At 40.1% G+C, this 26,215-nt stretch overlaps 1 protein-coding gene across 1 annotated transcript in view; it reads left to right on the forward strand.

Annotated features, from left to right (window-relative positions):
* Nucleotides 1-644: 644 nt before the first annotated feature.
* Nucleotides 645-26,215, forward strand: part of arrdc1b (arrestin domain containing 1b) — a 38,658-nt gene continuing 13,087 nt past the window's right edge. Inside the window, exons 1-2 of the mRNA XM_084383342.1 lie at nucleotides 645-798; nucleotides 22,008-22,118. Of these exons, the coding sequence (XP_084239468.1) occupies nucleotides 681-798; nucleotides 22,008-22,118 (229 nt within the window). The 5' untranslated portion in view covers nucleotides 645-680. The remainder of the gene's footprint in view (nucleotides 799-22,007; nucleotides 22,119-26,215) is intronic.

Genomic DNA, 26,215 nt, shown 5'->3' on the forward strand with positions numbered 1-26,215 from the left:
GTCTTGGTAAGTTTAATAGGAAGTAGAGCCTTTATTTTTGTGTTTTTTTAAGCAGGGTGGTGATATGTGATGACCAAGATAGGTCCTCGGTGATAGTATTGCAAGGAACCTATAATTCACCCTATTACAAGACACTGGACCAGAAAAATTATTTTGAAGTTGCTATTTAAGGCAAAGAAGTTACATAATGTTGCTTTAAATAAACGGAGGGATCAACAGTCCTCACAGACAGACAAAACCATTAGCATATTGCAAAATTATAAAGGGTGGGAGACATTCAGTGCAACAAAGTCAATTCCTCAAGTCCCTCAATGAAGTCCATCAAATCTAACTCACTCAGAATAATGACAGCTTAATCCATTTCCTTTATTTCTACCTGATTTTTGTGTCTCTGTGATGCTGAAGAGTTTGAGGGCTGCAACAAAATGTTACAAGCCGGTTTTTACATCCAGTTTAGAAGACTGAGGATTTCACCCCAAACGATCCTGCAACTAAATCATAAGAGTCCATAATCCCCAGGCTGCATCACTGATCCTCCCTCCCCATTACTTTCAATGGGCCGTCAAAGTGACGTCACTGGTCTCTGGGGCGGGGGGGTGGGCTCGCGGCAGCAGGTGAGAGCGCAGCGTAGCCTCCTCGCTGCCTTCAGACGCAGAGCGGCGGAGGAGCGGAGCGGAGCCATGGGCAAGCTTCAAGAATTTGACATTACTTTTGCCAACAACAAGGTGGTTTACGGACCTGGAGAGTCCATTAGCGGAACTGTGAAAATACGAACCGCGCACTCGTTGCAGTACAAAGGTAAGCTTCCTTTTCTAACATGTTTTGAACAGAGGGAGAGGAACATGTCTCTCACCGCCTCCGGGTCAGCGGAGCGCGCCGCCAAGCCCTTGATGTAAATAAACTTTTCCTCCGTGATGGTGGACAGGAGGAAGAACGGAGGGCTGAACGTTCACAGCCGCCTGGTTGTTTCAGCCGCTCGTTCATTGTGTGACCGTGAAAAATGTGGTGCGCAGGCTCCATCACGGATTTTGGTGGTACCGCGCTGGGAGTGGACGGAGCGTTTCCACCCCTCCACATGAGGACGAGCCCGCTGTTGGCTGTGCCATTTCAGGTAGTTGGTGTAAGAAAGCCACATCCTGGACCACGTCCTGCGCGTGACAACATGTTGCTTCCACGTATTGTTTTTGACGAATCATTGAAGTTGTTCGGGGATGTTGTATGAGGCTGACATGCAACCAACAAAGCACAACAACAGGTGTTAAGACACTTTATTGCTTTATGAAGACGAATTTCTTTTCAGGAGCATAGTAATGTTTCACAGTGTGGGAAGACATTTAAAGCTTTTGCTTTCAAGATGTCAGACGAGCCAGTGGGAATAGTTGATAATGGGGGGTAAAGTAGGTTAGCAAGGTGGAGAGCAGCTTTTGGAGTGGCCATGGAAGTACACAAAGAATCTATTGTATGTGGGATCCTTGTGGGGATTCTCGTCTGATAATAGAGGGCTGCTATCAACTTTAACTGGAGCACTTTTTCAAAGGGAGTCTGGCACAGAGGTATGTTAATTAACAAGGGCAGTAAATACTGCAAAGATGGCTTCTGGGAAGTGCAGTGATGCTAAGTTGATTTGTGGCAACAAGAAAGCTGTTTCCTCAAGAGGAAGTCACAAGAAGTGTTTAACAGCAGTGACAGGTTAGTCCAGCATCTGTTAAGTGTATCAAACTGATATTACACTGGATTCCATTTAATTCATTTTAAATGTGTGTGTTCAAGACAACAGATACCTTGGTAGACAGCTGATGGCCTACGGTCTTGTTGATTAAAATAAAAAACACAAATTTTCCTCAGTTCTGTATTTTGAAGACTCTTGTTTTGGTCTAATTGACATGTTAGTGAAGTTATTCAGCAGCACTTCAACCTTTATGTCAGACATAGAGAGATTAATTTTCCATGATGCACAGGCTGACCTGAAGCAGATGGCGTTACAGCAGAGGTCAGAGCTCCCACTGAGCTCTGTTACACCGTAAGGTCGCATGGATGCGGCTCGTCTGTACCTGACACCAGGCGTTATTCCCAAATTAAACCGTGCAGTGGTGGCTGCTGTGGTAAGTGTTGGCTGTCCTTGAAGCATACAGGCAGTGGGAGAGCTTCTTCAAATCAAGTGCAGCTCGGTAAAAGGCTTTGAAGATGCTGAAAAGAGCACGAGGAGAGATTCTGACACCAATAATGGAGGGTTTGGATCAGCTACATGCACATGAATGGAAACCTATTTGTTGAACTTACTGGTTGTCTTTACATCCAGTTTAATGTACCTGTAATAACAGGTTTCACACCTGCAACTAAGTGTGAAACACCATGCAAAAAGTTAACTTCATGTGACGGCTGCTGCTTTTAGGTGTTACTCCTAACACTTTGTCACCCACAACTTTTGAGCTTGTTCCACCCAAATGTTAAAAATGGAGCCTGACCAATATATCAGTTGGCCGATATTATTGGCCTATCACAGATATGTTGGTATTAGATATATTTTTTTCCCTATAAATGATGACATGAAAGTATTTTGGGAGATTATAATACAGAAAAAGATGTTTGTGGTGGTATATAGTCATTAAGAGAAGTTTGCTGTTTCAGTGCATTGGTGTCATTTAAGATGATGGCGTGAAGTGTAAAATATCCTGCAGTCATAACGTGTTTTTGTATCAAGTGTTTGATAACCACATTTGAGGGATCATCGCAAAAAAAACCCCCCAAAAAACGTGTATATTGGCCACTATGTCAATATGGAATGTTTTACTCCCCAGTATTTATCGGCCCCAAAATCCAGTATTGGTCGTAAAATAAAAAAGTAATAGTAATAGACCCTATCAGTAATATTTTTCCAGAATACAGTAGTTCAGTCAAAATGATTGCAAGAATTCTTTTTTAAAATGACTGCAGTGACAAAAGGATGCCAGTCTAATCAATTGATGCTCATTACATGTTTATATTTATGTAACTTTTCATAGTAGCAGCAGTCTTTGCTACGTCTGGCAGTCAGGACGTTGGGAGCTAAAAGGTTAAAACATTTTCAACACATTTTTTGTGAAATTGCACCTTTGGACAAAAACAATAATTATGTCTGTGTTCTAACAACTAAATCCCTTTTGGCAGTAGGAAAAGATGAGATTTCTCTTTGTCTTTCTCGGTCAACAGAACAAAACACTTTTCTCCACCTTCTGCGTTGATAAATGTGTGTTTACTGTCATGCTGTCGAATGCAGACCTCAGTGCAGCATCGGAGAGTGTTTTTCTGCTGTTTGTTGTTGTCAGTTTTTCTATTACAGCATACCAAAGATTGTCTTGTCCCTCACAGAATGTTAAAATACACCAAAGCTTGGCTGTGAAAGTGTGTTTTGAGACGTGATGTTCAAGCTGCTGTTGTATTGTCAGTTTAAGTACCATATTCAGTCTTCCACTGACTTCTGGGAGGAGGTACTCCAACTGAGGAGACTCTCGCTCCATCTCAGGCTTTCAGCGTGTCCATTAATGTACTGTAAATGCCGAGGCTGCATTATATGTCCAGTGACATCACCCCTCTCAACCACGGCCGCAGATGATTCCATGAATCAGATGGCTTGAATCATGCTGAGGCTGGGAAATGTGTGCTTGCAAGCTTTGTGCGAGATTTCCTGTTTTTGTGAAGAGAAAACAGAGGTGTTGTTGTTTTGTAACTGTAAATCTGGACACTTGTTTCCTGAACAGTCAGAGCAGGTTCTTCATTTAACCCATTTCCTGCATTTATTTAATTATGGTTGCCTTATCAAGTAGAATAAGAACATGATGAGTCACAAAGGTAATAATCTAAGAAATCATTTCCACATACATCAAATCACTCAGCCCAGTCACCAGGATAAACTGTTGACAGTTAAAGGTCCAGTTTGAGTCTCGTGCCAAACTCGTCAGATACTTACACTGTGGGATTGTACTGTAGGTCAGTACAATCCCACAGTATTTGACAAATACAAGCATCAGTATTTGACAAGTTGGGAATATATTGACATTTCTACAATATATGTCACATCAGGTTCACATTGAATGTATATGACTTTCTTAGCAGGAGGTGGAGGGCATGGTGGTGGAGTTTTAGGAGAGCATGCTGACAAGCCAGTGACTGCAGTTCGAGACTGTGTTTTAACAGTTGTAAGTGTAAAAACCACTGGACCAGACCATGCACACAGCGTTGTCTCAACATAAAATTGAAAATTGAACATAAAGAAATGTTAAAGTCACCACATAAAGAAATATATGTATGTCCATGGTTTGAATGTATCCAGACAATGGATATCTTTCAATGCAAATGGCAACACATCTTTTTAACTGAAGAGTGTTTTTCCATCCTGCTTGTTTAATGAAGCAGAGCAGCAAATGTTGCCACCAAGCGTTTGCCTTGAACACATGTGGGACTACTGAAGTGCTTAAAGTAGTTAATCAACAGAGTGTTAATCATCCACAATTTGGTCCAGTCAGCTTTAGACTTTCCTCTTTAATGGTCATGAGTCCCTGATGGTCGGTTTTTGAAGCAGCTATTTTCCTGCCAGAAATATGCACAGTGCCAGTGAAAAGTAGAATCCATCCTCAGATATTTTGCCAAAGAGCTGAGCTGGCCAGGAACGTGAAGTTTTGTTTTTTGTCCTTTAAGTGTGTGTGTGTCTGGATATCCATTACATACATATGAACTGTTAGGATTCTTTTTTAGTGTGTTATTTACATTGCGTAGTGATACAGTCACCAAGTCGTATGATGAAATAAATACACAGTGATATTAATAAACAGATCCACGCTCTCTGAGAAGCTGAATATTGTCCAGGCCAAATACTCAGCGTCACTCTATTATTAATGATGGAGACCATTAGACAACAATTCTATTGATTAGCTTCCTTACAGAGACAGTCTTTAAAGCACAGTCATGAATGCTTGAATGAAAAAACATGAATAAACCACTTATACACATTACTTACACATAATGTTGAACATGCACCACGACCCAGTTGAAACTGTTATTACTAGAGGCTATGTTCATATTGCATGATTGACAACAATGAATGGAGTTGGTGGATGGATTGGCAGTGTGTTATTGGCGACTTCAAAGACTAACAACTATTATCTTTATAGCCATGCTAGCAGGATGGCTTTGTGGAGGGTAATGTCTGATTGTTGGTTAGGGGTTGGGAAACAATAGATTCTAAATGCATTGCAGTTCTCTCTTGAAAGAGTACATCTCAATACAGAAAAGTCTCTAATTGGAAATTGAAAACCTGTTTGCCTGAAAGAATTTTGTAAGACTTGGCCAAACGGATGGTGAAATGTAACCAACATAATCGTGTTCCTTGTATTCATGTTCTAAGCTAGGCTATCTCTTGAGTTTTGTTAAGGATAGTCTCCCACAGCCAGTCATATCTCCACAGTGCTGTGTCAGTGCAGGAGAAAGGTCTGGCAGCCCCAATTCTCATCCTGGTCCAGGGAAAAAAAGGCTTTTGTTTGTTTTAGTCGTCTTGGCTGGCACTACACCCCGGATGTAACAATGGTGCCCCTGCAGAACAGTGCCCTGAACACTGGTGGACAGGCATGGTTAGGCGAGCCTTGGTATCAAAATAGCTAAATCCCTGCAAATGAGAAGAGCTGCTAGCTTGTTAAGGTTTGTACTGTTAGCGAGCAGGTTCGGTTAACTTGCCATTTTCAGCATGTAGGTTGCTAGCTTTGAGCATGTTGTTGTTGTTTCCTCTAGTGACACAGATTTCGAAAAAGAGCGTCGTCTGAAGGGGAAACTAAACAGAATTGAATTATGAGGTGTCCAGCAAGGTGGCCTTGCTGTTAAACTTTGTACAGACATCAATGGTTCCCCGTGAATGAAGCCCTATTCCTCTAGTTCCTCTAATTTTATTGTGGTGATCCCTGAACTTTTCAGTTGTGCTTTGGGTTTAGTGGAAATGTTGACATACAAACTCACTAAACTAGAATGATGAAAATGGTAAACAACATTATCTGGTGAACATCAGCATGTTACTGTATCACTTTCATTTTGAGCATGTTGTCATGCACTGCTCTGCCTGAATACAGCCTCGCAAAGGAGCTAGCATAGATGTAAACTCAAGCATTGTTTTAACCAAAGTTTGTCTAAACTCAGCCAGTTGTTTTAGTTTCCTAACCTTAACCACTCCTCATCTATGTTTGATTTCACATATCCACAGTCTTTCTTGAGCTTTAACGGTACTGTGGTTTCTTGATTGTTGGTGTTATCATACAGAGAACTTTTTACTTTTTGCTTTTGACTGCCATTATTTTTAATATTTTTTGTACATGTTAGCGATTTAAAGTGTTTTAAAACGTAATTTTCAAACAACATTTTATGTTATTGATTGGGATATCGAAAGAAAACACCTTCACTGAGAAGCAGGTGCTCTCCCATTCTCTTAATGGCGATGAGTTATAGATCTGAGGTAGTGGTAGCCAGCCTGTCTGTTTAGTCTCCTCTTGTATTCTGCTCAGCTTCCTGGCTCTTCAAAGCATGTATAGTCACATGATACAGGAGATGTTGCTGTTTGGTTTCAGCTTGTATGGACATTTTATCTCACGTGGGACATACCTGTATTGACAGTTTACATCAGGCTCTAACACTTAAACATGAAATGCACAGTCCTGGTGACTGCAGCATGAGACAAGTAGGTTTAGCTGCGAGTTTAACAGGAAATGAATCACTTCGAGTGAAAGTCCACCTGACTTCCTGCCTGTTTGCAGTCTTTTTTTATCTTTTTCTTCACTGTATATATAAGGATCCCCTGGCATGCATAAATGAAATGTTTAGGTGTGCAGTTCCTTTGTATCTCAGATGGCAGTGGAGGTCTCAGTTTACTTTTCAGAACAGCAGAAACACAAACATTCACTGTAACCCAATCATCATCAGTGGTAACACAAACCACCGGCTTTATGTAAACAAGACTAGACATCCCTTAGGTTCACATGAAGCTGGCCACAGGCATGTGTATCCACGCACACACATACACATGCTCGCACACACTTAAAATTGTGTTGTTTTTATCTTGTATTTCGATTTGCAGAAAGTGAATCACATGGTTAGAGTCACTTTTTTAAATGAATCATTTTGACTTTAGCTGCTTTTGTGCATTGTCAGTGAATTACTAACCCATCCTGTTACTTCTTGTTTCACTCGAAATTCTACATAAATTAACCATTTTAATAATAAACATTTTTCTTTATGAATTTTAAATAATGTGGGGATTATTTGGTTGGTGAAAATTACAGATCATACCGGCTGAAATAATGTGATTGAGATTGATAAAGTTACATATCTGACCTACACAGTACATCCGTCGTACACAGCATCTCATCTTTGTTGGAACTCCAGCCTGCACACTACTACTTCAACATTGGAAGATCGGTTTACTTATTGTGAGAAGTACTATTCAGCCTTTGACAACAGCTGTTTAATGTGTTCTGTGGTTGTGGAGGGAGCTCTCTAAAGTCTGAGAAAACAACCCCAGCTATGCCATTAGTAAGGCTAACCCGAATGGTTCGAAGCTTTATAGCTTGTACCGTTGCCATGGTGATGGACATCCAAATCTGTATTTGAACGCTTCAGGGTTTTGTTTTTTGGATTATTTTTTTTTTGAAAGAGAAAGGAGACGTTGCATCAGATGCACCAGAAAAGAGGGAAAAGACACTTCACACAATTCAGAACACTTGATTTTGATCATTACATTTTAAGGTGACATTATTAAGTCCACCATCTTTATTGAAGAGCAGTAAGAAAATCGAAGGAGTACCTCTTTTAACTTGCTTGAGTGTCTTGGTGTTAAGGAACTGATTTTGGAAAGACTACATTTATGTTAGTGAAGCAGTCTCATTAAATAATTTAAAATCAAAACACTTTCTGTAACTTCAAGACCTGCATCTTGTCTATGATTCTGTTATGTCAGTTTTTTTTATTATTTTCTCATTGTAGTTGGTATTTTTTATATATTGTGTATATTGTTACACCTGTTTTGGAGGCTGTCCTGGCAATCTCAGCAGGCAGTTGGCTGATATGGGTGGGTTGTTAGCAGATTAAATTTGCCTTGGCCTTTTCCTTGGGCTATAAAAGCTTGCCCATGTGTACACATGGTGTGTGTCTCTCCCTTCCTACACCTTGCATTTATTGTCTTATGTTAACTTTAGTTTGATAAATTACTTGTCTGAAGTAAAATCTCTTGTCACAATATGTTCAACAAAAGAAATGTTAATGTGTAGATTATGGTTAGCGATGAATGGAGTTAGATGAGAGATTTTTGTGGTCGAGATTACAATCTGGGGGCAATCTCGATCTGTGCAGCAACAGTAGGACCTGACGGGCTGGCGTTGGAGACTCATGGACATCACATGAAACAACTGTTTTCTTTGGAGTAGTGTTTTATTGCTGTTTAAGCCGTTTATTTACCACTGTTGTGACTGATCTCACTATTTATCCAAAGAAAACTGAGGTGAAATGGATACAGCACAGATCAATGGTTGCAGTGTATGAGTATCTCTGTATTCTGGCTCATGAAGACATCACTGCACGCCAGGGTTCCTGTGTGAGTGTCTAGACTCAGGGGCCTGAGTAAATCATGACATCACTGCCCCAAGGGCGAGTGATAAGAGACCTGTCTGAAAAACACAAAAGCTTCATTGAAACCAGAGGACTGACTCATCCTGCGGACAGGTTTTTACACATTAGCCTCCAAATAAGATCATAATATAACATTAATCTATCTGGTTAAATGTATTCATGGCTGATATTAATACTTCTCCTACTGCTACTTTAAATGTGATTACTGATGTTTATACTGGTGGTAACGCTACTTATACATTTTGTTATTTATTGTAGGATATAACAAAACAGACAGACTGCCATGACCTTTATTGTGTTTGATTACATTTTTACTACCCATTTTCTGTCTTCTGTTTCTATTGTCCTCTTAGACTTTTGTGTCATAAAGGATTATTCTGTATGAATAATGAAATTTGACAGAAACAAAAGGGCTTTTAATCCCTCTGACTTTGGTGTCTTTTGTTCTGAAATGAGGAACATAACACATGATTACTGAGTGAGAATAGCAGTGACTAAGATTGACTCCATTCTCTCCGGCTGCCCTTCAGTGTGGGTGGGTGGCATCGATCCACATGTACTTCGTCAGTCACTGAACTGTGCCCATAGAAGTGGCACCGTCAGCTGGAAAATCTTGGCACCAGCTGTTCCCTCTCCCCTTGGACTTAGTCATGTTAATAATAACTATCATTTGACCTCCATAATCAACAGCCAACCTAACCCCTCGGCTGGTTATCTGGGTCTATTATAAGAGGATTCTGTCTCATTGCCCCTGATAAGCACAGACACACCCCTGATCACTCCTCCTCTTCCTCTCTCTGAAAAGCTGCCCCACTTCCTACATTGTGTAAAATGAGTTAGCAGAGACGATGTCATTCGTCAGTGGAAGTGGAACAAAACGTTGATAACTGCCAACAAAGAAGCTAAAGATAGAACACTCAGCTGGGAGATAAGAAGTTAGTTAATGGTTATACTGGTATGTTGTGAAATATTACGCAGTGTGGTCAAGCAGGCCAACATGGTAAACGGATAATCTCATCCAACACTTAATTTAAAGCTGCAATCATTAATATTTTTAAATAACCACACTCAAGACCACATGTAGTGAGAAAGCAATCGCTTGCAGACGAGCCCATACAATTACAACTAACCCTCAAGCTTTAAGCCTTGTCGTTGTCATAGTTTTAGTTTAAGCTATATGTACAATGTGGTTCTCTTAAATGGATCTCATTTCCAGCAGCAGTCAGCTGCTTTTATTTTTTTCCAAGTTGTGGATTATTCTGACCCAAAAGGGCAACAATGATTTATTGCAGCTTTGATTTATCATTAAACCAGATTAATGCAGAGGAGATTTTAAAAGGCAAATGTCATTGTGCAATGTAGACTTTGTAAAGATGGCAGACAAGCAGGATGTGGCTTGGTTGGATGTTTTTTGAGAAACCACACTATATAACTCACTGCAGGACGCACATACAGTATTACATCTTTTATTGCCCATATTTAGAGTTGAACCTGTGTGTGTGTTTGTGTGTTTGGCCCAACTTTTGAGAAGCCATCCATCAGAGGTTTCAATCATCATTCTATCTTGCCCCACAGCCTTGCCTACATTTTGAGACAAAGCTTGTCTTTTGCCATAGTTAATTTGTTCAGTCATTGCTTCTACCTGTGACTGACGCATGCATGTATTTGGCTTTCAGAGCGCTGTCACCTCAGAGGAAAGTTGTTGATGGGATAGTTGTCAGTTTGGTTCACAGAACAGAGGGATGAAGGTGTTAAAAACAACACTTGCCCCTTCATCACAACTAGGGCTGCACGATACGGTAAAAAAAACAACACATTTCGCCATGTCAAGGTTCCCTCCAGCAAGGCATGTAACCTCCAGTGGAACTGTTCTGTGGACAACAGATCAGACTGTTTGTACTGGGCATCTTCCAGATGTAATTGTATGTTTGTGTGAGCAAGATGTGCTCTACTGTTCATATTGTTTTTTAAAAAAGAAAGCACTTTTTGTCAACCTATGATGGTCATAGGAAACTATACATTGCATATGACACACAATATACACAATTGTATTTAAGGCTGGAACAATTACATGATAGATTCAGATGTCAGGAAATGAATCAGCAGCATTGTTTTCATTGATTAATCATCATTTTTAATCAGCAAAGTTCTCCAAAATTCCATAGTTCAGCTTCTCAAATGAAGATTTGTTGCATTTCTGCATTTTATATCATTGTAAATTAAATGTTCTTGTGTTTTGGACTGTTGGTTGAACAAAATAAGAAATTTGAAGTGAAAACAGACGACTCCCAGACGACTCCCATCCTACACCACTCCCTTACCCTGTGAAAGCAGATAGAAATGGTGCCAAGATGCCAGCCTGACTGGATTGCCAGTCAGCCTGGTGGCAGACAAAACAGCATAGTGAAGCAAGGTTCTAGGCAACCAATCTAAACATCGACTGTGCAATCAGCACTTCATAATGAGAAGATAAAGCAAAATAAAAGTGTCTATTGCCATCTTAAAGACGTCTCTTAATGTTTTTTCAGTGGTCCTCAACACTATAAACATTAAGCAATGATGAATTGATTAATCAATAAGGAAAAAAACATTTGTTGTGTACATTTTTAATTGTTATTATTGATATTGTTGTTGTTATTGTCTGGTTTCATCAGGACGTTTGATAGCTCCACGAACATAAAATATCTGCTTTCTCTCAGCGATGTAACTTCCATTTTTCTCAGATCCTGACTTCTGACTCAAACTGGAGTGTTGTGGTTGTGACGCTGTCAGTACTTTAACCAAGATATGGGCGGTCAGCATGCTTGCATGTTACAAGGTTTCTTAGTCGTGGGAAATTGTGTTTGTGGCAGTTTTGAATGACCAATAATTTATGGTTTGAAGGGTTAGGGAACGTGTTTGTTTCTTCTCAGATTTTTAGCTTGTTGGAGACAAGCTAAAAATCAGGTCTGTTGTTCTGAAATGGTTTTGAATAAGCTCTGGGCCATTGGCAGCTGTTATTGTTGACTGAAAAAATGAAAGGTCAACATGCATGAAAACCCTTGGAAATGTGTATGTGTGTTTGCTCCGAGTCAGCCTTCTCTGAAACAGCCGCAGTGGCCATGAAAATGCTTCTTTACAAGGTATAGGCGAGCTCATGATAATGTGTTCCAAAAGTTAGATAAGAGCACATATAGCCTAAGTCTTTGTTTAACACTCATGATTCAGTTATCAATGCTGCAAATAATGAAAACACTGCAGCAGTTTAAACACACCCATATGATAAAAGCAACTGTGATGCTTAGAACCAAAGGGAGTTGGCAGAGGTCTGAAGGTCACTGTTGGGCCTCAGCTGATACTAAATGACTAATCACATCATCAGAACTGATGACTGTAGTTTGGAGCACAGTTAATATCTCTAAATTACAAGTCATTACTTGGATACAAAAGCAGTGCAGCCTGTTTTAACTAAATGATTTCAAAATATCATATAGAGTTGTTGAACTTTCTGACTAAACTTTGGCCTATGATGATTCATCACTGTCATGACTCAGGAAATAACTTCAGAACACCCATTTACAAAAAAATCTAGTTCCTTTTGTCTCCGATCTGTCCAGCCCTTTCTTCAACATCTTCATCTGAAAAAGTGTTTTTTATGCTGCTTTCTATCTGCCTACTGGAAAATGAGATCAGGTCAACTGAGGACACCACTTACTGCTGCAAAGAAGAAGCCAATGCTTAATGTAATTCTCTGCTGACATAGATACCATCAAAAATGACCCTAGGCTGGTGAAGAGGCAGTATTTACACAACTTATTACCAAGCAAGCCTAATACAAATATTGAGACAATGAAATAGAAGAAATACTCAGAGGATTTAAAAATTAATTAACTTTTTGTCATACACATCATACAAAGAAAGCCTTTTGAAAATGGTATATGTTTTGTTGTCCTAATATACAGAGTCAGTGTGTCTCCTCATGTCACAATGTCTGTCTGAATTTGAGGCCAATGCAGTAAAATGTTGTGGACATTTCCTGGCATGATATGTAACGTGCAGAGTACAGATTACACGTCTGCTGGTTGTTTTATGATGTAACTTCTTGCAGGGATAAGCCTCTTACACACACATGCATGCAAACATACGCAGGAGGTGGTGTGTAGTCTGCTTGCAAACATCATTAACTGATCTGACCGGAGTGGGCATAGCTCATCAGCAACCAGTGAAAAGTGGTGAGTGATGAGAACTAGTTTGACATGGCCAACATCATAGATTCTTTGAGTTAACTCAAAGTAAAACTCTACTGCCGGGATAAACACCACTCGTTTAAAAGGTATCTGATGTTTTGGTGATGGTGGTGGAGAGCGTTATCTAACACATGGCTTCAGAATCTCCCATTGGTGCTCAGTTGGGTTGAAGTGTTTGGTTGGATGTATACAGTATTTCTTCTACATTAACTCAGGAGCGATGGACCACAGCAGCTTGATAAAACGGGAAATTAAAAATTGTTATCTAGATAACAAACAAACACTAAAAACAAACCAGAGACCATGACTACTCAGTAATCATTAATACATTATTACGAGACCATACACCTCTTTGAACTCAGCCTTCCTTTTGATCTTGACTACACTTTGACACTGTGACGCTGTGCTGTGACAAAATCTATTTACAGACAGACAGACAGGCAGACAAGATAAAAACAATGCCAGCTGTGCTAGAACATACGGGAATGATTCGAACTGGGTTACAGTGATCTGATAAATGTGAGCCAGGGGTGTAGAGGACCACTCGGGTGCTCAGGACCACTGCAGACCTGTACGTTTTGTGATTATATCTTGCACGGTTGGGACACTATCGCACTGATAAACATCTGTCCACAGACAGACAAACATTTAAACACCTGCCACAGTACTCAAAAACACTTCTGTGTCTCCAGGACCACATTTTGTCATGATGAAACACACACAGACTCACAAATTGAAAACATTACCAACGGATGCTGATGCGGCTGGTAACAAGCATAACCAAATATGAACAAAATTGGTGCTGCAGCCGCTTATAGCAGACCAACAAACCAACAAGAATTGATGGGGAACAAATACCAGAATGACCTCCTGCAACTACTCCTTCAAAACACTTACAGAGGAAACAAATACTTGGTTACTGGGTCTTCTCTCTCCCCTGACATAGTTGGTTGACAGACCTTGCAAAAGACAATGGCAGTCCCCAACTGTTGTATGATCAATTGCCTAATCTTCTTAGTTCTTGAAATGTGTTAGAAACACAAAGACAAATGCACTGATGCACAGTTTGGAGGCGTGTAGAGTGTAGTTCCTGAATTCTGCTCTTGTGGTTTCTTAGTTCCTGAGACTGTCTGGTTGAAAGGCTCTAATAGAGGGCATGAAGCCGTGCATCAATTTTATCTTCCCTTTCACTGAGGCAGCTCTCAAAGCAAGGTTTCTGCCTGTTACTGATCTAACAGAGGTAACTCAGGACGTGTCTGAACGAACAGCCCAGGCTCTGTTCTGCTGCAGGGGATTCCCTTACAGTCAGGGGTAATAGATCATAAGATCAGATGGCCGTGTTTGACATGTCTCACTGAGAGGCATTAAAAAGGAGACGAGGGAGGGGGATGTTGGAAAAGAGAGCCGGACTAATTGTTTGCAGCGCTTAAAGATTTAATGAAGGTAGTAAGTGTAGCATCGGATTACTCCAACGTCCTGTGGTACAGAGTGAAGGCTGTGACCTCTGGAGTTTGTCGAAGAAACCAGAAATATTTTTAACAAAGGGTTATAGAAAAACTGGGGGAGCAGAGGTTTCAGTGCATTTTGTTCTCTGGCCTTCACAGCTAGCGAGAGCTGACCTCGCAGTAAAATTAGTCTTTACAGCGCAGGATGGTCTGTCCATCAGAAATGGACCAGTGGGGCCTGACAACTTGACATATTTGTTAAAATTTCAACTTTAATTGAAGTGCCTTCAGTCCCACCGATCTCCTTCCCTCCTGTTGTCCAGCGGACGACCAGAGCACGACACCCTCTGTCAACGTTACTGACGCATTGTTATTTCCTAACTGTATATTCAGTGGTCTGTATGTGTTGTTGGGCATGTTTTTCTCATGGTTGCTCTGTAAAAACAGTCAGCGGTGGAGCTGATGCAGCGGAGTGTGATCAGTGGTTTCCACGCTGGCAAAAATACCGCCTGGCTCTCACAGCTGCAGTGTCTTTGGGCTCCTTAGGTGAAGCACATATGCTGGGTGGCAAAGCAGCGGACTACTAGCTCCACCTAACGAGCCTAAAGCCACTCTTGCAGTGATAAGCGGCTCTGGAGAATGAGTCTAGAGGTTGGTGTGCCAATGTGAAGAGACATTACCGGAGCCTGTGTGATTTAACAGTTTGAGTGAGGCATAGAGTGCCGAAGTCATGCCCCTTCCTGTGGACCCCATGGGACCTTATCCCCGAAGAACTTTGTATGGTACTGAATGGAGAGAGATAAATTATTTTGAATCCCATTTAAATTGTGCCATGAATTACTCATATGATGTTTGTCAATGTAAAAGATCATTTTTCAACTTGAGAAAGTCACAGTTTGTCATAAAACCAATGTAATATGACATTGTGAAAATGCGTAATTATAAAGACAGCCGACAGTCGCGTTTGTGGCATTGTCTCGTTGAATGGTCACCAAAACCTGTAACTTAAACATTGTAGAGCTGCTTCTGTATATTAGCTTGCTGGTATAACTGACAAACTACCCTTTAACTTAACTGCAGTTGTCAGTATGGCCAGATTTATTGTGATTTTGTTCTTTTTGGTTACCTTTTCTATGCCATGGTGGCAGCCATGTTGGTGTTGGTGACGTATGTTGAGCGAGACATGTAGTGTTTAACACAAAACTACATGATATTTTACTTTATGTCAAACTGCTACTTTCTAGACTTGAAAAATAAGGTCCCATGGGGTCCACAGGAAGGGGCATGACTTTGGCACTCTATAGAGAATGCAACCAAGGAAGCCAACCAATCATTGGCTGAGTAGGGCGGATCTAATGAGATGTCTTCTTGAGCAGTATGATTGCGCCCTCTGCTCAAACAGAACAATACAGCAACAAGGACAGATAACAGAATGCATTCATACTGATTTTCCTTGTTAGATCCATGAACTTTACAATCCAAGTAACCACATGATAGGTTGGTTGATGGTATCGCAGCATTTTATTATTGCGAAATTCAGGATACCGTTACATCCCTACTAATTTGTCAGAGTTATTCTAGCATTTGCCACCAAAACATATCCTAAATTTCAGTTTACTTTTACGTTACAAGAACACAGATTAAACTGCTGCATCCTCTGCATGTTTAGTTTCTACAGAAACCTCATTTAAAACAATTGGGTCTTATCACGCAATCACTGCTTTGGGAGTTGCCGTGCCTCATTATACTGGAATGTATAAATGACATCCGAGGAGCCTTTTAGTGCATGTGAGGAATGCTGATCAATTCATTTCATTCAAGTGGTCTTCTCTAATCTCATTCCTACTCCTCCTGACCTACAGAATGAAATCCTAGTCGTAAAGACACAGTTCTTCTGTTTTGTCTGAAAGGTTGTGGATTTCCTCATCCTGCTTTGTTCCGGTAAAGTTCAGACCTAAAACAAACTCACTGAGGCTCCTTTTGTGCATCCAGACGTCAGCTGAAACTGACCTCAGTGAAATCAGTGTAAATAAGGAACAGTCATTATCAGGCCAGCTTCCCTGCATGCTTCCCACCAAGCCCCCAAGCTGACTCATTTTTCCCATGTCCTGATGCAACAGACAGCAAGCGCTGACTGAATCCCACATGCACAGTTCAGAAACAGCTGTTGCTAAAGCAATATGTCTCACTCAGTGTTGACTGGTGAAATGTGTGCCAGTTTGAAAACAAAATGTTCTGTCCAGAAAATAAAGCTATACATTTGAAAGTCTGGATAGTGTACCTTGCACATACAATATTTCTCAGGAAGTTATGCCCTGAAGGACAAAATTCTGCATATGAAGAGGTAGAAGAGAAAAGTTGGAGTGACATTAGTGATATTATCAAAAACGTATGAAGAAAATAATGTCCTCAACATTTGAAAGGAGGGGTGAGGGATTGTTGCGTATTATTTCCTAGTTGTACCGACAAAGTGGAAACGAGACTCAAAAATTAACTATTTTTCACCAGAATCCCTCACCCCTCTTTTAACTGCCTTACTAAACTATGTATAACTGTGACTACTTGCTGATATTTAAGATAACATCCACCAGTGAAACTGGCCTAAACAACAAACACATTTAACTGCAGTATTCTTTAAGCATGTCTGGGTATTGAACCTGAATACTTTTTTTAAATGAACAAATGTATCAAAAGCATTGAGTATCAAAGCTGTCAAGTACCAAAAGCTGGCATAAATGCCTGGTCGGATCCATAATCCTCTGTTCTTATTGTTTGATTGGATATTTCTTAATTTAAAACAGAAAATTTGCACTTCTAGTGGATTTTATTTAGGCAAAAATCTTCTTTGGCTGATTGTGTTTGGACAACATATAACAAATGTTAAGTTTGGCTTCTTTAGTAAAACTAGAATGGCACTTATGAGAGTGCATACCTCCACCATGGCCCAACAGTCCTTAATTCAATCAAGCCTAATCCAATATCAAATTTGATAGCCATATATTTTAAACTCCTATTTCAAGTTAGAGAAAGCAATTCTGGAGAAAGATAGTTGATCTCATTGAGTCTCATTCCCAGGGGGAACGGGACATAACCTCCTTATTTTTAAGTATGGTGTAAAAAATTAGCATTGTGATATCAGATTCTGCACCGAAAGTCAGATTTTGTATCAGCACCAGTTTCAACAAATTTCAAACAAGAACAAGCCATGTATGAGCATGATGATATGAGCTGATACACTACAACACAATGAGGTGTGGTGTTTCCTCTGCTGAGTCTGTTTCGTATCTTATGACACTTTCTGTTTGACTTTTTCATCTCTTCTGTGACTAAAAACAGGATATACAGATGCACAATGGCACGAACCAGATCATCTTCCTGAGTTGTTTTCTTACTGAACAGCACCACACCTTCGACTCCCAACCCACATCCTCCATGACCCACCAACACTCTGTTCTAACCCACATCAGAGAAACCTTTGATACAATAAAACACAACAGTCACGTTAAGGCAGTGAGACCTGGCAGCACTATTGATTGCATCTTCTCTTCTGGATCTGTCTGCCCACACAGTCTAATTGCAAAATCAAATGAGTAGTAGAACCAGGATCGTCTCCGCCTACAGACACTCTCATTGAACCATGTAGAGGACCTTGACAGACTCCAGTGTGTTGGCAACAAATTCAGGCAGCTGCTGAGTCAGAGCATGCTCTGCTGCTGGCTTCTCTCTTACTACTGACTGTCAGCCTCCCTCAGGCTGTGGTTTAATCTGTAGAGAGCTGGCCCCTGGCATAGATTCCTATGCTGGCAGTTGCAAGGTGTGATCCAAAGCCGCTGGTGTGTGGTAGACAAGTTGGAAACTTAGCTGCAGGATTTCAGTCTTTTATCTGGTTTGTGAAGAACAACTTGATCGCAAATGTATCAAGAATCTGGTACTTCACTGCCTATTTCTTGCCTCAAATTGATTTGCCAACTGCATTAGTAGAATAAATGCCCGATGAGCCTCCCTGGACCACAATGATTGAAGTGACATTTATTAGAAAACGATATACAGTATGTTTGTATTTCTTAATACCTTGAATATATCCTCTTATAACTTAAATTATATTGTTATAATGTGAAAATATCTTACTAAAATCTCAAAATATGCTGTTGTAAGACTAAACTAAACTGCTCATTTCACAACATGAACTTGAAAATATCTTGTTAAAACTTAATACTGATCCTTTTTTTTGTCTGGCATTTCTTGATATTCATTAATATAACAGTAGCTGATGGAAATGGAACTTGATGGACATAACTATGGAGGTAATTCTGCATAATTCTTTGGGGCAAATAGGAAATACTTGGTTAGTCACTCAGAATACAGAACAGAAATAACATCAGCAAAAATCCCATGAAGTCAACTAGAACCAGGCTCAAGGTAAAAGACTCTGATGTGTTTGTAGAGAGGCCAGCCCATTATCCAGCTGCAGACTGCCAGTCTCTGTGCCGAAGCAGGCCGTCTCTGGTGACACAACTATTCACTATTCTGCTCTGCTACAGCCGCTCTTCCTGCAGTTGATGCTGCTGCTGCTGCTGCTGCTGCTGCTGCTGGGGATATTAACAGATTACCTCTGTGCTGACATTTCATGGGCTGAGCTCTTTACTTTTCCACAACAGAAAGCTGAAAACAATAACTTGTCACAGTAATGGCTCTCGTTTCTGTCTTATTTATGTACTTCACACTCACATTGTTGCTTCTGTGAAGTGTAATGACTCCACAAAGCTCACACAGCGTGTTAATGTGGAGTATAAAGGTATTATTCCTCATGAATGAGGCAGATGGCTGGAGGGGCAGATTGCAGGGTTTAATTAATGACCAAATAAATGGACGTTTGTCGCATGGCTGAAGGGCACCTCTTGGTTTTGTGAGCTGCAGATTTTGGTTTTTGTTTTTACCGGCAGCAGAGGTCCCTCCCCCTTCCCCCAAACTGTGCCAGCAGTCCTGCCGGTGTGGAGAGCGCAGCCATCTGCCACTCTGAGTGGGTGTGTGTGTGCTCTGTGATGCCAGCACAGGATACTGCCTGGGTGTGAGCCTGTGATTGGTCAAACACAGTCTGTGGCATGACAGGTTTTTTTTTTTACTCCAGAGCCAGAGTCTTTTAGGTTTTGTTTTTGCTTTTTTGCCTGGACATGTTCCCATAAAGCCAGAAATCTTTTAGAGTTTTGCCAAAATCATGTCGGTAGTCCATGTTTGTGTAGCCAAATTGTCATGTAGGGTTGGGCATTATAACGACAGCAAGTAGACAGTTTGTTAAAATCTTTTTGAGGCAGCAAGCCCCAATGTCTAGGCCATTAGACCATTGTGGGAATTGTTGCAAATCTATGAAAAGGACAGCATTATGGCAATATTGGATCAGCAGGATGTTTGCATCAATGTGATGAAGCACCTTGGTATTAAGACAGAAATATCTCTATCATTGTTGGGTAGATTGCCTTGACAGTATGTACAGATATTCATGACCCCTAGAGGATGAGTCTTACTGACTTTGATGATCCCCTGACTTTTCTAATTTGAATGATTTTGTTATCCTTTAATCACCATTTAATTTCTCCAATACTGTGGTTTATGACCAAATGGTTTAACTCCAGCTGTAAGCTGATTTGTATTTCGTGATATTTAGCAAATGTGTGCATGCTGACATGCTTAACAAAGACAGTGAACACAGAAAACATTTTACCTGCACATGTCGGCATTATGTCAGCATAGTCACTGTTAGCATGCTAGCATTTAGCTCAAAGCACCACTGTGCTTTAGACATTAGCATGGCTGCAGACTAAGAGTCTTGTTTTCATTATGGATGAATGTTGATTGTGTTTTCATTAACTCGTTAGTTATAAAGTCTATTAAATGTTAAAACATAATGAAAAATGCCCACAGACACTCACAACATCCAAAACAAAACAAAACTTCACAAAAGATTCTGGTAATTTTCTCAGTTCAACCAACAGAAAATGTATCTGCAAAGATGTGTTTCATATATCTACACTTTGCATTGACAATTACATATACTGTGCCTGTAACTGAACATTGTTAGCAAGTCTTTGGTGAGATTTCTTATTCTTTTTTTTACCTTATCTTGTTGTGTATTGCCTAATTTAAGTGTTGTTCATGTTATGTTGGATATTTTGGGGGTAATGTTGTTGAAGATTAAATAAAGTGTTTGTACTCTGAGAAATGAAACATGGAAGTGAAGACATTCAGAAGCTACAGTGGGACATTTAACATTCATACTTATTCATGTCTGTGTCTGTCTGTCTGTCTGTCTGTCCGTCCGTCTGTCTCAAGGACTCTGTCTGTGTGACTGTCTGCCTGCTTATCGGAATACTGAGATAATACTGAGGCTGGGCCATCTTTCTGTTTAATCCTCTGGCTTCTGTCACAGTGTTGGTTTGTGTGTGTGTGTATGTGTGTGTGTGTGTGTGTGTGTGTGTGTGTTTGTTATCAGAGAGTTTTCATTTCCTCACAGAGAGACAAGGGGGATAGAGAGAGGAGAGATGACAAAGAGAGGCTGAGTTCGCACTGCACAATGCTCGTCCTGCTGCTCACTTTTTTCGTTGTTGGTTAACCGTTGTCTATCACAGAATGATCTGGCACCAGTGTGAACTTTTCACACACTGCCTTTGTGTAGAGTTAAAATGATGTTATCTTCTGGATCTTTGAATCAAGCGTGAGAAGATGATCATTTCCTGTACCCAAAGCAGCCGCACAGGGGAACAGACAAAACATCACAAAGTGTATTTACATTACTTTAAAATCATGCTCAAACTCTTGTCTGGAAGGCTTTTACCACAAAGAGAAAATAACTGCTGCTCTTAACAACTTATTGTTCTTGTTGTGCTTGTGCGCAGTTACTGTTTTTGTTTTTCCAAAATGGAGTTTTTGGCATTATAACAGGTCAACATTGGATTCAGGTTCAGTTGAAAAAAATGTCTTGCATCTCTTTATGTTCATTCATGCATTCTTCTGTATTATCAGCTTTATCCAACCTGTTGCTTGATCACAAGCATTACCGCCATCATCATCCCATTGAAATGCAGGTCTAACATGACGCTGCAGGTGACGATCAGTCAGTGCTGTGACCAGTCAAACCTGATGCATCCAGGTCTTTATTCACAGTGACCTCTTTACTTTCACAACAGCTCTCAGATAAAGTTACTCTTCCTCTTTCATCTGTTGACAAAAACACAGCCCGCTGTGATTATTTACCACTACAGCAGAGTGAACACGAGCACTGCCAGAGGCCAATAATTATTTGGCCTGTTCTGAATTATTCACACTGAGGTGTTTAAACTGACTGCTGCTCTAAATGATATTAATGTGAATGATGATTCCCATGGAGGTGTGTTCCCAGCATCAGTTGAGAAATGATTGTGAAAAGTTTTTTGGTTACACGCTAAGAGTAAGACGTAACAGAGGATGGTTCTGTCATTTACAAGACAAAGTTCAACACTTAACCACTGGAAAGAGTGTGACAGAAAGGTCAGAATGACAATTTACATGGTGAATATCCAAAAGGATTTTGTTTGTTGGACAAACATTTTGGCTCTTGTGTCTTATCAAGAAAATAATCTGCAGATGAATAAATAATGAAAACAACCATTGGTTGCAGCCCTACAATGACAGTAGATTGACTCTCGTTTCTGTCCTGTTTTCACAGCCATCAAGGTGAACTGTCAGGGCTCATGTGGGATCTCCAACAAAATGAACGACAGCTCGTGGGCTCTGGAGGAGCAGTACTTCAACAGCACGTTGTCTGTTGCTGACAAAGGTGAGGGCCGAACAGCGGACAGCCTTCTTACTTTATTGGCTGCTGTTGATCTTCATTCATATTTGTGTACACTATTAAGAAACATCATCCATCTCATGTGTACTACAGTGAATGGATACCAATGGCTGCATGGAAGTGAAACACTAAAAGTGAAATGGTGTAAATCTGTAAAACACCTGTGTGGCCCTTGAACAACACAACACCTTTACGTTCGTGTGACTGTATATTCCCTGCTGACATCCCCTATATGAAACAAACTGTTATATCCGTCTCCTCTGAGAGCACTGAAATGTCAGAGCCTCCACATCCCTGTCATAACAACACTGTGTGACATGACTGAAGCCTCCTGCCTTTCACCTCATTAGGTTTATGGGAAATCTGCTGCAACAGGCCTAATCTCACAGCGGCAGCAGCAGGTTTTTTCAGTCCTGTAGAGAGTTACAGCCTCAATCAGTCAGAGTAACTGTCCCATGCAGGGATGTTCCAGTCTGCCTCTCTGCATGTTGCTTCCCTGAGGTGCGACATGGTCATCAGGTTGGACATGCTCCACAGAGGACAGGTTTAGATCTTTCCCTCCACTCTCTGGGTACCATCCTACCCTGATGCTCTGAAGCCCTGCTGACCCGCGGAAACGAGAGCTTACAGGACCTATTGTTGTGAGAGTGATCTTCTGTCTTTTGTATGCGATGCTGATACCGCCCAGAGCCAGAAGGTGAAATGTGCCATGCATGCATGAAATCTGTTGTAAATGGAAATCCTCTGTGGAAGTTAATGGCAGTCATTAGAGCATGTAATCCATTCTGGTTAAAACACCAAGAATCAGTTCAATGTTTAACTAACAGGACTGTGTCCTTCAACATGTGGTATGCACCTGTTACATTACATACTATACTGGTGTGTAGTAATCAAGTAGAACGCTGAAGTGTTTGTACTTGTTTCCATTTATGCTGCTTTATACTTCTACTATACTACATTTCAGCTAGGATTATTGTACTTTTTATTCAACTGCATTTATGAAACCTATACATTCTAGTTCACTTGCATTTTATAAGTTTACATAAAAGATATGATGTATTATTGTAGATTGAAGGCACAGTGTGTAGGATTTAGGGGCCAGAAATTGAATATAATATTTATTATGATGTTTTCATTTTTGTATAATTACTTCAAACTAAGTATCATTGCGTTTTTGTTAGATTGAGCATTTAATATCTACAGAGGGAGCAGGTCCTCTTCCATGGAGTCCACCATGTTTCTACATTAGTGAACAAACCAAACATTGGCTCTAGAGACATACATTTGCATTTTTTGCATTTTTAGTAGGGAGGAGCAGGTCTTCAGCGCTAGATGCCACAAATTCTTGCACACTGGACCTTTAATCAGCACGACTGCATATTAAGTAGTTCAAGTTAGCTTGACAAGCTACAGCATTAAAATACTGCTTGTCAATGCAGAAGTTTTAAGAATCCAATAATAAAATATATACATATAGATATATGAAATATACTTAACACAGATATTCAACATTGGTATTCAGAATAAATTGGCTGAAACCAACACATATACTGCACATTTATTCATAGAGATTGTCTCACTTTTCTACAAACAAGTTCAGGCCATTATTATGGCCCAAGGTCATTTGAACATGTTATTACAACAGCTTTGTTTATTGTACCGTTTGACGTTTCAAATCAGGACTCTTCTATCAAATACCAAACAGGGAAGTGGAAATTAGGCATCGAAGCAGGCACATATTACTCAAACTGAGCCAACAAACAGGCACAGACATGAACACACCTGCCTCACAAAGCAACATACCTGTTGACATACAACTGTATGAGCTTTATTCTGAATGATGCATGGATACGGGTGTTGTAACACTATTTAAAAGAGTAGAAAAACATATACATTATCTGCAGAGTCTCAAATGGTCAGTATAAATATAGTAAACTTACAGCCAGGGAACTGAATTATGATTAAACTGAATTATAACTTTTATTAAAGACATAGTTGGGTTGGATATCAAACCTCAACACTTTTACTGTCTGTGGTAAACTGACACAGCTGTTCACAAGATGTGCAAAAACTTTATATTACTCAAAATGCAAATTAAAATAAATAAATAATATATCTTTGAAGCTTGTCTAAAACTCATTCAGCATCTTAGTTCACACACACAAACACAGTGTTCAGTAAACCACCAAGCGAACCACACTCCAAACAGAGGAAGACATAAATAATTCATCAGACACCTTCCCTCTGAGCTCTCCTTCATCTCTGTCATTTTTCCGTATCCCATTCTCTTCCGAAAATGGGCTGCTTTGCCCCCAAGGGCCGAGGGACCACCACACACACATACACACACACACACTCACACTGTTGCACAAAGCAAGCGACGCTCACTTTGGCTGACTGATAATGTGGTATGCTACAGATGCTTGACGGTTGGAGGAGTAAAGACCAGTGATGTCAGTGTCTACTCTTCATCCTGTCACTGCTCTCAGTTAATGACCTTCAGCGAATAAAGATCTCACTGTGACAGTTTGATTGTGATTTAACTAAAGATTTGTTTTAGAAACAGACAGCTTTATAATCAGGCCACGTTTGAGACCGACTCACTGTAGCATTTCATGTGTTTTCAATATTTTAAATTATCCACTCATTAATCTTTACATATCTTTGCACAGACAGTATTTACTTGTCACTATGTTTGAAAGGGAATTAAATCATAAGAACTACCAGTGCAACATCGCTGTTTCACAGTTCTGAATGAGAACAGACGTACAAGTACGTACAAGGTCTTTTATATGTCATCTTGCATTATATGCAGACAGCATTAGGCATAAAACACAACTAAAGAAAGTGTATAAAGAGTCTATAAAAGGCCTGACACCACTAACAAGCACTGGTTCTCAATGCAATCAGTCATTCATTTCTAGGCTATTACTCATATGCTAAGATAAATTAATTATCTACCACATCAGTGAGAAAACCTTGAAATATTTGTATTTTAACAAAGTGAAAGGACTAGTCATTTGTTGCCATTCAAAGAACTAACAGTTCCCATTTACTAGTCTCTAATGGAGACGTAAAAGCAGATTGAAATGGTGCCAGGCTGCCAGCCTCCCAGCCTGACTACATCTCCAGTCATTTTTAAAGCGAGGATTATTGGGACCCAATCTAAACGCAGATGGGTTCAGTATTCTGTAGCCATTACATTGTGCAATCAACATTTGTATGATAATTATATCAAAAACAGTTTTAGCATTTTTTAAACTTGACTATTCTATTGTTAACTTCCACTTTTAGTCATTACTGCTGAGTTTGAATTGTCTATGATTGATATTGAGTGAGATGAAAACTCACATAAGGTTAGGGTTTGTATACTCTGGGTAAGAACCTCCAACAGCTTGCCCTATATAATCTAATGTAGCCCTCTGTTGGTTGTTTTCCTTCATCGTTTTTTCAGACAGTGTTTCTGTTTGTCCCTGTGTAAGATCTATTCTCTGCTGTTGAATATACAAAGTGGCTGTTGCATGACTGCTTCCTCTAGCAGTAAACATGATGCAAATGACAGTGCTTCCCCTCAGGAAACTGAGTCCAACGGAAAAAGTTGTGCCCGTCCCTAATGAGGTGAGACATGTTGCTGTCTAGAAGAATTTAATTGGACCATCAGCTCACCTAGAGAATTAATAACCAGGCTGGCTCAAGGTGTTCTTAGTATGACAGGGATGAAAAGGCATTTATTGGTGTCTTATACCAATATGAGTAATGGTCTTTACGTTATGTAATTAATGCAGCATCAGCCGAATCTGGATGAGTTGATAATTGTTTACAGCATTTGGTGTTTATTGAGCCTAGTGGTAAGTTGGGATCTAGTTTCTGGATAAGCTTTGAAAACACTCAAAATATAAGTCTAAACCGAAAGTAGGAAAATTGGGTTGTGGGTGGGGTATTGTAGCCAACTGGTGCAATATCTGAACACTGCAAACAGAGAGCTTGTATTTTATCGTACAAATTCCTAATCTCAGAAAATGCACTTCACATAGTTTTTTTGGTCCCAAGCACCTCCTCATGCTCGATTGCACTTCCTGTTG

The sequence above is a fragment of the Pagrus pagrus genome (assembly GCF_965226575.1).
Source record: "Pagrus pagrus genome assembly, chromosome: 19".
Classification (NCBI taxonomy): domain Eukaryota; kingdom Metazoa; phylum Chordata; class Actinopteri; order Spariformes; family Sparidae; genus Pagrus; species Pagrus pagrus.